General features: G+C 62.9%; 1 protein-coding gene across 2 annotated transcripts in view; it reads left to right on the top strand.

Moving 5' to 3' along the window:
* The window catches only part of LOC125448468 (V-set and immunoglobulin domain-containing protein 10-like), a 32,584-nt gene extending 23,203 nt beyond the window's left edge, over positions 1–9,381 (top strand). The window contains exons 7-8 of one of the 2 annotated variants that reach the window (XM_059643933.1): positions 40–339; positions 9,342–9,381. In XM_059643933.1, coding sequence (XP_059499916.1) covers positions 40–250 — 211 coding nt within the window. In that variant the 3' untranslated portion in view covers positions 251–339; positions 9,342–9,381. Of the gene's footprint in view, positions 1–39; positions 340–8,601; positions 8,701–9,341 lie in introns of those variants that run through there. The other variant, XM_059643932.1, reaches the window with a different exon arrangement.
* Positions 9,382–13,537: the final 4,156 nt, after the last annotated feature.

The raw sequence follows: 13,537 nt of genomic DNA, 5'->3' as shown, positions 1-13,537 counted from the left end.
GTAGTGTCTGGGCTCTGACCTGGGTGCTCTCTCCCCCAGCCCCCCGCCTCCTCGGGCTGTCAGTGCTACGACTCAATGGGACAGCAGTCTCTCTGTCCTGGAGTGTCCGCCCCTCCGATGTGGTCACTTCCTTCCTCATCCAATCACGTGTTGGGACACAGCGCTCCGTCAGCCCCTCCAGTTCCTGGAGCACCCTGCAGGAGGCAGCGATGTCCCAACGCTCCACCACCATCACCAGGCTCCCGGCTGACACCGGGTATTCCTTCAGAGTGATCCCGGTCACAGGAAATCAACTAGGAGAGGCATCGCCAACCCAGTCTGCTGCTGCCACCGTCAACAGTAAGTGACAACCTCAACTCCCATCTCATACCCCACCCCCACCCCCCTCATGGGAGAGTCAGAGAGCATGGTGGGGGGGTAGGACGGAGTAGAGGAATGCATGGGGGGGAGGGAGGGAGAGGGGGGAATGCGTGAGGGGGAGGGGGGAGGGGGGAAATGAGTGAGGGGGAGGGAGGGAGAGGGGGGAATGTGTGAGGGGGGGAGGGAGGGAGAGGGGGGAATGTGTGAGGGGGGGGAGGGAGGGGGGGAAATGAGTGAGGGGGAGGGATGGAGACGGTTGAATGTGTGAGGGGGGTAGGGAGGGAGAGGGGGGAATGTGTGAGGGGGGTAGGGAGGGAGAGGGGGGAATGTGTGAGGGGGGTAGGGAGGGAGAGGGGGGAATGTGTGAGGGGGGAGGGAGGGAGAGGGGGGGAATGTGTGAGGGGGGGAGGGAGGGAGAGGGGAATGTGTGAGGGGGGAGGGAGGGAGAGGGGGGAATGTGTGAGGGGGGAGGGAGGGAGAGGGGAATGTGTGAGGGGGAGGGAGGGAGCGAGAGGGGGAATGTGTGAGGGGGAGGGAGGGAGAGGGGGGGAATGCATGAGGGGGAGGGAGGGAGAGGGTGGAATGCGTGCGGGGGAGGGAGGGAGAGGGTGGAATGCATGACGGGGAGGGAGAGAGAAGGTGGAATGCGTCGGGGGAGGGAGGGAGAGGGGGGGAAGGGAGGGGGGGAATGCGTGAGGGGGGAGGGAGAGGGGGGAATGCGTGAGGGGGAGGGAGGGAGAGGGAGAGGGGGAATGCGTGGGGGGGAGGGCGGGAGAGGGGGGAATGCGTCGGGGGAGGGAAGGAGAGGGTGGAATGCGTGGGGGGGGAGGGAGGGAGAGGGGGGGAATGCATGAGGGGGAGGGAGGGAGAGGAGGGAATGCGTGAGGGGGAGGGAGGGAGAGGGGGGAATGCGTGAGGGGGAGGGAGGGAGAGGGTGGAATGCGTGCGGGGTAGGGGGGGAATGCGTGAGGGAGAGAGAGGGAGGGAGAATGCGTGGGGAAAGGGAGGGAGAGGGGGGGAATGCGTGGGGGGGAGGGAGGGAGAGGGGGAATGCGTGGGGGGGAGGGAAGGAGAGGGTGGAATGCGTGGGGGGGAGGGAGGGAGAGGGGGGAATGCGTGAGGGGGAGGGAGGGAGGGGGGAATGCGTGAGGGGGAGGGAGGGAGAGGGGGGAATGCGTGAGGGGGAGGGAGGGAGAGGGTGGAATGCGTGAGGGGGAGGGAGGGAGAGGGTGGAATGCGTGAGGGGGAGGGAGGGAGAGGGTGGAATGCATGAGTGGGAGGGAGGGAGAGGGTGGAATGCATGTGATGTGGGAAGTGGGAGGGAGGGAGAGGGTGGAATGTGTGGGGGGGGAGAGGGGGGAATGCGTGTGGGGGAGGGAGGGAGAGGGGGGAATGTGTGAGAGGGATGGAGGGGGAGGGAGGGGGAATGCGTGAGGGGGAGGGAGGGGGAATGCGTGAGGGGGAGGGAGGGAGAGGGGTGGAATGCGTGAGGGGGAGGGAGGGGGAATGCGTGAGGGGGAGGGAGGGAGAGGGGTGAATGCGTAGCGGGGGAGGGAGGGGTAATGCATGAGGGGGAGGGAGAGAGAGGGTGGAATGCGTGAGGGGGAGGGAGGGGGAATGCGTGAGGGGGAGGGAGGGAGAGGGGTGAATGCGTAGCGGGGGAGGGAGGGAGAGGGGGAATGCGTGAGGGGGAGGGAGGGGTAATGCGTGAGGGGGAGGGAGAGAGAGGGTGGAATGCGTGATGGGGAGGGAGGGAGAGGGGTGAATGCGTAGCGGGGGAGGGAGGGAGAGGGGGAATGCGTGAGGGGGAGGGAGGGGTAATGCGTGAGCGGAAGGGAGGGAGGGGTAATGCGTGAGGGGGAGGGAGGGAGAGGGGGGAATGCAGGGGGGGAATGCGTGAGGGGGAGGGAGAGGGGGGAATGCAGGGGGGGAATGCGTGAGGGGGATGTAGGGAGACAGGGGAATGCGTCGGGGGAGGGAGGGAGAGGGGGGAATGCAGGGGAGGAATGCGTGAGGGGGAGGGAAGGAGAGGGGTGGAATGCGTGGGGGGGAGGGAGGGAGAGGGGGGAATGCATGAGGGGCAGGGAGGGAGAGGGTGGAATGCGTGCGGGGGAGGGGGGGAATGCGTGAGGGGGAGGGATGGAGAGGGTTGAATGCGTGAGGGGGAGAGAGGGAGAGGGGGGGAATGCGTGAGGGGGAGGGAGGGAGAGGGTGGAATGCGTGCGGGGTAGGGGGGGAATGCGTGAGGGGGAGGGAGGGAGAGGGTTGAATGCGTGAGGGGGAGGGAGGGAGAGGAGGAATGCGTGAGGGGGGAATGCGTGAGGGGGTGGGAGGGAGAGGGGGGAATGCGTGAGGGGGAGGGAGGGAGAGGGTGGAATGCGTCGGGGGGGGGAATGCGTGAGGGGGAGGGAGGGAGGGGAGGAATGCGTGAGGGGGGAATGCGTGAGGGGGAGGGAGGGAGGGGAGGAATGCGTGAGGGGGAGGGAGGGAGAGGGTGGAATGCGTGCGGGGGGGGGAATGCGTGAGGGGGAGGGATGGAGACGGTTGAATGTGTTAGGGGGAGGGAGGGAGAGGGTGGAATGCATGAGGGGGAGGGAGAGAGAAGGTGGAATGCGTCGGGGGAGGGAGGGAGAGGGGGGGAAGGGAGGGGGGGAATGCGTGAGGGGGGAGGGGGGAATGTGTGAGGGGTAGGGAGGGAGAGGGAGAGGGGGAATGCGTGGGGGGGAGGGCGGGAGAGGGGGGAATGCGTCGGGGGAGGGAAGGAGAGGGTGGAATGCGTGGGGGGGAGGGAGGGAGAGGGGGGAATGCGTGAGGGGGAGGGAGGGAGAGGAGGGAATGCGTGAGGGGGAGGGAGGGAGAGGAGGGAATGCGTGAGGGGGAGGGAGGGAGAGGGGGGAATGCGTGAGGGGGAGGGAGGGAGGGGGTGGAATGCGTGCGGGGTAGGGGGGGAATGCGTGAGGGAGAGAGAGGGAGGGAGAATGCGTGGGGAAAGGGAGGGAGAGGGGGGGAATGCGTGGGGGGGAGGGAGGGAGAGGGGGAATGCGTGGGGGGGAGGGAAGGAGAGGGTGGAATGCGTGGGGGGGAGGGAGGGAGAGGGGGGAATGCGTGAGGGGGAGGGAGGGAGGGGGGGAATGCGCGAGGGGGAGGGAGGGAGAGGGGGGAATGCGTGAGGGGGAGGGAGGGAGAGGGTGGAATGCGTGAGGGGGAGGGAGGGAGAGGGTGGAATGCATGAGGGGGAGGGAGGGAGAGGGTGGAATGCATGAGTGGGAGGGAGGGAGAGGGTGGAATGTGTGGGGGGGAGAGGGGGGAATGCGTGTGGGGGAGGGAGGGAGAGGGGGGAATGTGTGAGAGGGATGGAGGGGGAGGGAGGGGGAATGCGTGAGGGGGAGGGAGGGGGAATGCGTGAGGGGGAGGGAGGGAGAGGGTGGAATGCGTGAGGGGGAGGGAGGGGGAATGCGTGAGGGGGAGGGAGGGAGAGGGGTGAATGCGTAGCGGGGGAGGGAGGGGTAATGCGTGAGGGGGAGGGAGAGAGAGGGTGGAATGCGTGAGGGGGAGGGAGGGGGAATGCGTGAGGGGGAGGGAGGGAGAGGGGTGAATGCGTAGCGGGGGAGGGAGGGAGAGGGGGAATGCGTGAGGGGGAGGGAGGGGTAATGCGTGAGGGGGAGGGAGAGAGAGGGTGGAATGCGTGATGGGGAGGGAGGGAGAGGGGTGAATGCGTAGCGGGGGAGGGAGGGAGAGGGGGAATGCGTGAGGGGGAGGGAGGGAGAGGGGGAATGCGTGAGCGGAAGGGAGGGAGGGGTAATGCGTGAGGGGGAGGGAGGGAGAGGGGGAATGCGTGGGGGGGAGGGAGGGGGAATGCGTGAGGGGGAGGGAGGGAGACAGGGGAATGCGTCGGGGGAGGGAGGGAGAGGGGGGAATGCAGGGGAGGAATGCGTGAGGGGGAGGGAAGGAGAGGGTGGAATGCGTGGGGGGGAGGGAGGGAGAGGGGGGAATGCATGAGGGGCAGGGAGGGAGAGGGTGGAATGCGTGCGGGGGAGGGGGGGAATGCGTGAGGGGGAGGGATGGAGAGGGTTGAATGCGTGAGGGGGAGGGAGGGAGAGGGTTGAATGCGTGAGGGGGAGGGAGGGAGAGGAGGAATGCGTGAGGGGGGAATGCGTGAGGGGGAGGGAGGGAGAGGGGGGGAATGCGTGAGGGGGAGGGAGGGAGAGGGTGGAATGCGTCGGGGGGGGAATGCGTGAGGGGGAGGGAGGGAGGGGAGGAATGCGTGAGGGGGGAATGCGTGAGGGGGAGGGAGGGAGGGGAGGAATGCGTGAGGGGGAGGGAGGGAGAGGGTGGAATGCGTGCGGGGGGGGAATGCGTGAGGGGGTGGGATGGAGACGGTTGAATGTGTGAGGGGGAGGGAGGGAGAGGGTGGAATGCATGAGGGGGAGGGAGAGAGAAGGTGGAATGCGTCGGGGGAGGGAGGGAGAGGGGGGGAAGGGAGGGGGGGAATGCGTGAGGGGGGAGGGAGAGGGGGGAATGCGTGAGGGGGAGGGAGGGACAGGGAGAGGGGGAATGCGTGGGGGGGAGGGCGGGAGAGGGGGGAATGCGTCGGGGGAGGGAAGGAGAGGGTGGAATGCGTGGGGGGGAGGGAAGGAGAGGGTGGAATGCGTGGGGGGGAGGGAGGGAGAGGGGGGAATGCGTGAGGGGGAGGGAGGGAGAGGAGGGAATGCGTGAGGGGGAGGGAGGGAGAGGGGGGAATGCGTGAGGGGGAGGGAGGGAGAGGGGGGGAATGCGTGCGGGGTAGGGGGGGAATGCGTGAGGGAGAGAGAGGGAGGGAGAATGCGTGGGGAAAGGGAGGGAGAGGGGGGGAATGCGTGGGGGGGAGGGAGGGAGAGGGGGAATGCGTGGGGGGGAGGGAAGGAGAGGGTGGAATGCGTGGGGGGGGGGGAGGGAGAGGGGGGAATGCGTGAGGGGGAGGGAGGGAGGGGGGAATGCGTGAGGGGGAGGGAGGGAGAGGGGGGAATGCGTGAGGGGGAGGGAGGGAGAGGGTGGAATGCGTGAGGGGGAGGGAGGGAGAGGGTGGAATGCGTGAGGGGGAGGGAGGGAGAGGGTGGAATGCATGAGTGGGAGGGAGGGAGAGGGTGGAATGTGTGGGGGGGAGAGGGGGGAATGCGTGTGGGGGAGGGAGGGGAGAGGGGGGGAATGTGTGAGAGGGATGGAGGGGGAGGGAGGGGGAATGCGTGAGGGGGAGGGAGGGGGAATGCGTGAGGGGGAGGGAGGGAGAGGGTGGAATGCGTGAGGGGGAGGGAGGGGGAATGCGTGAGGGGGAGGGAGGGAGAGGGGTGAATGCGTAGCGGGGGAGGGAGGGAGAGGGGGAATGCGTGAGGGGGAGGGGGATGTAATGCGTGAGGGGGAGGGAGAGAGAGGGTGGAATGCGTGATGGGGAGGGAGGGAGAGGGGTGAATGCGTAGCGGGGGAGGGAGGGAGAGGGGGAATGCGTGAGGGGGAGGGAGGGGTAATGCGTGAGCGGAAGGGAGGGAGGGGTAATGCGTGAGGGGGAGGGAGGGAGAGGGCGGAATGCAGGGGGGGAATGCGTGAGGGGGAGGGAGAGGGGGGAATGCAGGGGGGGAATGCGTGAGGGGGAGGGAGGGAGAGGGGGAATGCGTGGGGGGGAGGGAGGGGGAATGCGTGAGGGGGACGGAGGGAGACAGGGGAATGCGTCGGGGGAGGGAGGGAGAGGGGGGAATGCAGGGGAGGAATGCGTGAGGGGGAGGGAAGGAGAGGGTGGAATGCGTGGGGGGGAGGGAGGGAGAGGGGGAATGCATGAGGGGCAGGGAGGGAGAGGGTGGAATGCGTGCGGGGGAGGGGGGGAATGCGTGAGGGGGAGGGATGGAGAGGGTTGAATGCGTGAGGGGGAGAGAGGGAGAGGGGGGAATGCGTGAGGGGGAGGGAGGTAGAGGGTGGAATGCGTGCGGGGTAGGGGGGGAATGCGTGAGGGGGAGGGAGGGAGAGGGTTGAATGCGTGAGGGGGAGGGAGGGAGAGGAGGAATGCGTGAGTGGGGAATGCGTGAGGGGGTGGGAGGGAGAGGGGGGAATGCGTGAGGGGGAGGGAGGGAGAGGGTGGAATGCGTCGGGGGGGGAATGCATGAGGGGGAGGGAGGGAGGGGAGGAATGCGTGAGGGGGGAATGCGTGAGGGGGAGGGAGGGAGGGGAGGAATGCGTGAGGGGGAGGGAGGGAGAGGGTGGAATGCGTGCGGGGGGGGAATGCGTGAGGGGGAGGGATGGAGACGGTTTGAATGTGTGAGGGGGAGGGAGGGAGAGGGTGGAATGCATGAGGGGGAGGGAGAGAGAAGGTGGAATGCGTCGGGGGAGGGAGGGAGAGGGGGGGAAGGGAGGGGGGGAATGCGTGAGGGGGAGGGAGAGGGGGGAATGCGTGAGGGGGGAGGGAGGGAGAGGGAGAGGGGGAATGCGTGGGGGGGAGGGCGGGAGAGGGGGGGAATGCGTCGGGGGAGGGAAGGAGAGGGTGGAATGCGTGGGGGGGAGGGAAGGAGAGGGTGGAATGCGTGGGGGGGAGGGAGGGAGAGGGGGGAATGCGTGAGGGGGAGGGAGGGAGAGGAGGGAATGCGTGAGGGGGAGGGAGGGAGAGGGGGGAATGCGTGAGGGGGAGGGAGGGAGAGGGTGGAATGCGTGCGGGGTAGGGGGGGAATGCGTGAGGGAGAGAGAGGGAGGGAGAATGCGTGGGGAAAGGGAGGGAGAGGGGGGGAATGCGTGGGGGGGAGGGAGGAGAGGGGGAATGCGTGGGGGGGAGGGAAGGAGAGGGTGGAATGCGTGGGGGGGAGGGAGGGAGGGGGGGAATGCGTGAGGGGGAGGGAGGGAGGGGGGAATGCGTGAGGGGGAGGGAGGGAGAGGGGGGGAATGCGTGAGGGGGAGGGAGGGAGAGGGTGGAATGCGTGAGGGGGAGGGAGGGAGAGGGTGGAATGCATGAGGGGGAGGGAGGGAGAGGGTGGAATGCATGAGTGGGAGGGAGGGAGAGGGTGGAATGTGTGGGGGGGAGAGGGGGGAATGCGTGTGGGGGAGGGAGGGAGAGGGGGGAATGTGTGAGAGGGATGGAGGGGGAGGGAGGGGGAATGCGTGAGGGGGAGGGAGGGGGAATGCGTGAGGGGGAGGGAGGGAGAGGGTGGAATGCGTGAGGGGGAGGGAGGGGGAATGCGTGAGGGGGAGGGAGGGAGAGGGTGGAATGCGTGGGGGGGTGGGAGGGGTAATGCGTGAGGGGGAGGGAGAGAGAGGGTGGAATGCGTGAGGGGGAGGGAGGGAGAGGGTGGAATGCGTGGGGGGGGAGGGAGGGAGAGGGGGAATGCGTGAGGGGGAGGGAGGGAGAGGGTTGATTGCGTGAGGGGGAGGGAGGGAGAGGGGGAATGCGTGAGGGGGAGGGAGGGAGAGGGGGAATGCGTGGCGGGGAGGGAGGGGGAATGCGTGAGGGGGAGGGAGGGGGAATGCTTGGGCGGGGTAGTGTGAGGGTGAGGCGGGGAGGAGAGCGTGAGCGGGGGAAAGGAGAGCACTGTGGGGGAGGGAGTGAGGGAGAGAGTGTGAACCTGCTGATTTGGAGAGTTTGTGAGGGTGTGGGCGTATCTGACTGGCGCCTGGGTTGATGCCCTGGGATCGTCACTATCCCCCCACCCACCCCTCCATTGCAGTGAGTAAGGAGTCACATGGAGGTGACCGTGTTTGCTGATGTTTCCTCAACAGTCACATGGTTCCCATTGGACACGACTTTCATAAATGCCATGAAACTGGGGTGTGATGGTCAACTGGTGTCTGGGGTAACGAAGCCGATCGGACCCCAGAGGGCATGGGCAATGAGGGGGGTGGGAGGGAGGTTAATGACAGTGACTGGGGGGGAGGGGTGAGGGCACAGATGTTGCAGGCAAACTGCAGCTGAATAGCTCGCTGTTCCTCAGGGCAGTGTGGTCACAGCAGGGGCACCAGGTGAATGGCACTGTGGGTATGATGGTAACTGGGGCAGGAGGGCACTTGTGTGTATGTGTGCATACGTGTGTGTGTGTGTGTGTGTGTGTGTGTGCGTGTGTGTGCGTGCGTGCGTGTGTGTGCGTGCGTGCGTGTGTGTGTGTGTGTGTGCGCGTGTGTGCGTGCGTGCGCGTGCGTGCGTGCGTGCGTGTGTGTGTGTGTGTGTGTGTGTGTGTGTGCGCGCGCGCGTGTGCACACCCAGCTCTCTAAAGTCAGTCTTTATTTCACTCGCAGGTAGCCTGAGTGTGGGTGCCATTGTTGGCATTGTGTTGGCATGTGTGGTCGGCAGCGCCCTCATCCTCATCCTCATCGTCTGCTTGATCCGACGTCAGAGTATGTCCCAAATCCCCGTGAGTTTGTTCCACCCCAGAGTGGGGTGGAGGGACAGAGGGAGGGTAGGAGGGTGCGAGAATGTGAGGAAGAGCGAGTGTGAGCAAGGGCGAGGGGGTGCATGAGTGAGGGATGGGGTGCGTGAGTGACAGAGTGGCTGTGTCGGACAGGGTATAGGAGTGAGGGAGGGGGTGTGAGAGGGTGGGATGAATGGGGCTGAGTGGGTGACAGAGATAGGGAGGGGGTGTAGGGGCTGGAGGAGGTTACAGAGATAGGGAGGGGGTGTAGGGGCTGGAGGGGGTTACAGAGATAGGGAGGGGGTGTATGGGCTTACAGAGATAGTGAGGGATGTAGGGGCTGGAGGGGGTGAGTGTGAACATGGGGATGGTTCAGGATCTGGTGGTGGGCCTGGGTCTGTGTGTGTGGAGGGATGGGTGAGCTGATGTGCTGTGAGGTAGGGGATGGGGATTCTATGTCAAGTCCTGTGGATGGTGCCGAGGGACAAGAACTTGACAGAGCAGACAGTAGGGGTCAGGAACAGCGGGAGAGAGCAGGTCCACTGCGTCGGACAAGGGAGTAGGTTACCACGAGCTCATCACTGCACAGAGTGAGCGCTGCTTAATTTCAGTCCCATTTTCCCTCAGGCAGGAAAAAGAAAACAGACAAACAGCAGCTAACGGCCACCAAAAAGGTATGTCTGGACAGAGGGAGACCCTATTTATACTGAGGGAGCGGGCACTGTCGGAGGGTCAGTGCTGAGGGAGCGGGCACTGTGGGAGGGTCAGTGCTGAGGGAGCGCTGCACTGTCGGAGGGTCAGTGCTGAGGGAGTGGGCGCTGTCGGAGGGTCAGTGCTGAGGGAGCGGGCACTGTCGGAGGGTCAGTGCTGAGGGAGTGGGCGCTGTCGGAGGGTCAGTGCTGAGGGAGCGGGCACTGTCGGAGGGTCAGTGCTAGGGAGTGGGCGCTGTCGGAGGGTCAGTGCTGAGGGAGTGGGCACTGTCGGAGGGTCAGTGCTGAGGGAGCGCTGCACTGTCGGAGGGTCAGTGCTGAGGGAGCACCGCATTGTCGGAGGGTCAGTGCTGAGGGAGTGCCGCACTGTCGGAGGGTCAGTGCTGAGGGAGCACCGCACTGTCGGAGGGTCAGTGCTAGGGAGTGGGCGCTGTCGGAGGGTCAGTGCTGAGTGAGTGGGCACTGTTGGAGGGTCAGTGCTGAGGGAGGACCGCACTGTCGGCGGGTCAGCGCTGAGGGAGTGGGCTCTGTTGGAGGGTCAGTGCTGAGGGAGGACCGCACTGTCGGGGGGTCAGCGCTGAGGGAGTGGGCTCTGTCGGAGGGTCAGTGCTGAGGGAGCGCCGCACTGTCGGGGGGTCAGTGCTGAGGGAGCGGGCTCTGTCGGAGTTTACCTGACGTGAGGGAGAGTGGGTATGTCTCTATAACTGTGCCCTCCCTTTCCTAACCCTCGCTCAGATTCCCATCCAGCAACAGAACGCTCTTTCGCAGAGGGCTCCGGCATCACCCTCAGGTGCTACACGAATGCAGAACCACAAGCCGAGTCCCAAACGCAGCATTTCGAACAACACGGACAAGGTGAGAGAGGGTAGCAGACGCCAAGCTATGTGTGACTGTGTCTCTGTCTGTGTGTCTCTGTCTGGGTCCCTGTCTGTGTCTCGGTGTCGCTGTTGGGGTGTGTGTGTGTGCGCGCGCCTGTGTGAGGGACAGAGAGTGTGTGTGTGTGTCTGTTTCTCTGTGTGTGTGTTTCTGTGTCTGTGTGTGTGTATGTTTCAGTGTCTGCACGCGTGTCTGTGTGTGTGTCTCTCTCTTTCTCTGTGTGTGTCTGTGTCTCTGTGTGTGTCTCTCTGTCTCTGTGTGTGTGTGTGTGTGTGTGTCTCTCTGTCTCTGTGTCCCTGTGTGTGTGTTTGTCTGTGTGTGTATGTTTCAGTGTCTGCGCACGTGAGTGTGTGTGTGTGCGCGCGCGTGCATCTGCGTGTGTGAGGGACAGAGTGTGTGTGCATTTGTATGGATGTGCGGGTCGCTGGGCCATAGCCTAACCCTGGGGCAACTCAGGCCTGACCTTACCCTTGTCTCCACCTTCCTGCATACACCACCCCCCACCCCCCCACAACCCCACCACCAAGTAACCTTCCAGCCTCTTGATGGTTCCTCTCTGCCTGTGGGGACTATTTGACATTGCCTTGGGAGGAAGGGAATTTCTGCGAGAGGAAAATGTCTCCCTCTCTGTGCTAGTGATAATGGGAACTGCAGATGCTGGAGAATCCGAGATAATAAAATGTGAGGCTGGATGAACACAGCAGGCCAAGCAGCATCTCAGGAGCACAAAAGCTGACGTTTCGGGCCTCGACCCTTCATCAGAGAGGGGGATGGGGTGAGGGACATGTCCATCATGGGCCTCCTGCAGTGCCACAATGATGCCACCCGAAGGTTGCAGGAACAGCAACTCATATTCCGCCTGGGAACCCTGCAGCCCAATGGTATCAACGTGGACTTCACCAGTTTCAAAATCTCTCCTTCCCCCACCGCATCCCAAAACCAGTCCAGTTCGTCCCCTCCCCCCACTGCACCACACAACCAGCCCAGCTCTTCCCCTCCACCCACTGCATCCCAAAACCAGTCCAACCTGTCTCTGCCTCCCTAACCTGTTCTTCCTCTCACCCATCCCTTCCTCCCACCCCAAGCCGCACCTCCATCTCCTACCTACTAACCTCATCCCACCTCCTTGACCTGTCCGTCTTCCCTGGACTGACCTATCCCCTCCCTACCTCCCCACCTATACTCTCTCCACCTATCTTCTTTTCTCTCCATCTTCGGTCCGCCTCCCCCTCTCTCCCTATTTATTTCAGAATCCTCTCCCCATCCCCCTCTCTGATGAAGGGTCTAGGCCCGAAACGTCAGCTTTTGTGCTCCTGAGATGCTGCTGGGCCTGCTGTGTTCATCCAGCCTCACATTTTATTAACTCCCTCTCTGTGCTTTTTGTTGGGGAAACCCCTGGTTGTCAATCTCTGGCTCCCTTGCTCTCCCACAGCAGGAAACATCCTTTTACCGCATCCAGATTTTCTGGTCCTTTCGAGATTTTGTTTGTTTTAATCACCTCTGACAAACCAGAGCTCATGAGAATACAGGGCCCAATCTGTCTAACCTCTGTCCCTCAGTCTGTCACTCATTCCGGGATTAATTTGCCAGACACTGTTGTGGAATTTACATTGATGGGGGGCTGTGATAGCACTGGGGAGGGTGCGGAGAGAGATTTACCAGGATGTTGTCTGGGCTGCAGGGTTTTAGGTATGGAGGGACTGCAGTTGTTTTCCTGAGAGCAGAGGAGATTGAGAGAGAGGTGGGGTGGGGGTGTGGGTATGCGTTTGAGATGTGGTGGGGACATAATATGGGGGAGTCAGGCCTGGGAGGCTCAGTGGTTAGCCCTGCAGCCTCACGGCACCAGGGACCCAGGCTCGATCCTAGCCTTGGGCGACTGTGTGGAGTTTGCACATTCTCCCCGTGTCTGCGTGGGTTTCCTCCGGGTGCTCCGGTTTCCTCCCACATTCCAAAGATGTGCAGGTTAGGGTGGATTGGCTGTGCTCAATTGCCCCGTATTGTGGAGGGGTGATCAGGCTAGGTGGATTAGCCATGGGAAATGCAGGGCTGTAGGGATAGGGTAGGGGGTGTTGAATCTGGGTTGGATGGTCTTCGGAGGGTTGGTGTGGACTCGATCGGCCAAATGGCTTGCACCCATAATCTGAGGAAGGAATTGATGGAGGGATCAATAACCTGGGGGAGGGGCTTGGCGGAAGCAGGGGCACAGAGCAGCGAGGAATGGTTGTTCCACCCAGAAAGTCTGGAAGGCATTAGATCAATGTTTATACAGGCATTTGCGATGCCAAACCTGGGAAATCAGGATTGGATTCGGTCGTTGTTTTTTGACCAGTACAGACTCAATGGGCTGAAAGACCATTCTCCGTGCTATAGACACTCACCTTCTATGAAATGTTTCCAAAGCATGGATATCCTTCTGTAAACATGGGGACCAGTATGATCGGCAGTTTTGCATTCTCACCAGCCCTGTATATAACTGAACCTAATGGTCAACATCCCTCAAACATCATTAAAATGGAGAGGGTGCAGGAAAGATTTACCAGGATGTTGCCAGGACTGGAGGGTTTCGGCTACTGAGAGAAGCTGAGCAGGTTGGGGTTATTCTCACTGCAGTTTGAGAGTCTGAGGAGTGACCTTGTGAGTTATACATAAGGCGAATAGCTAACGTCTTTCCCTCCTGAGTTGGGGGGAGTGCAAAACTAGAGGGGCATAGGTTTGAAGTGAGAGGGGGAAAGATTTAAATGGGACCTAAGGGGCAGCTTTTTCACCCAGAGGGTGGGTATGTGTGTGGAATGAGCTGCCAGAGGAAGTGGTGGGGTCTGGCACAATTACAACATTTAAGAGGCATCTGGATGGGGACATGAATAAGAAGTGTTTGAGCCAAATGCTGGTACATGAGAACTTGTTTAATTTGGGGAATGTGGTCAGCATAGATGAGTTGGGGCCGAAGGGTCTGATTCCTTTCTGTGCTGCGAGAGAGTTGGGAGAGCAGCTGTGCTGGCGTTCAGTCCTGTTGACTGTGATAATGGGAACTGCAGACGCTGGAGAATTCCAAGATAATAAAACGTGAGGCTGGATGAACACAGCAGGCCCAGCAGCATCTCAGGAGCACAAAAGCTGACGTTTCGGGCCTAGACCCTTCATCAGAGAGGGGGATGGGGAGAGGGAACTGGAATAAATAGGGAGAGAGGGGGACTCTTCCAGGGATGCCTAACCTGAAGAAGTTACCCTCCTCCCTCC

Source organism: Stegostoma tigrinum, unplaced genomic scaffold (assembly GCF_030684315.1).
Source record: "Stegostoma tigrinum isolate sSteTig4 unplaced genomic scaffold, sSteTig4.hap1 scaffold_340, whole genome shotgun sequence".
Taxonomy (NCBI): domain Eukaryota; kingdom Metazoa; phylum Chordata; class Chondrichthyes; order Orectolobiformes; family Stegostomatidae; genus Stegostoma; species Stegostoma tigrinum.
The sequence above is the reverse complement of the archived record's forward strand: the minus strand, read 5'-3'. Positions and strand labels throughout refer to the sequence as shown.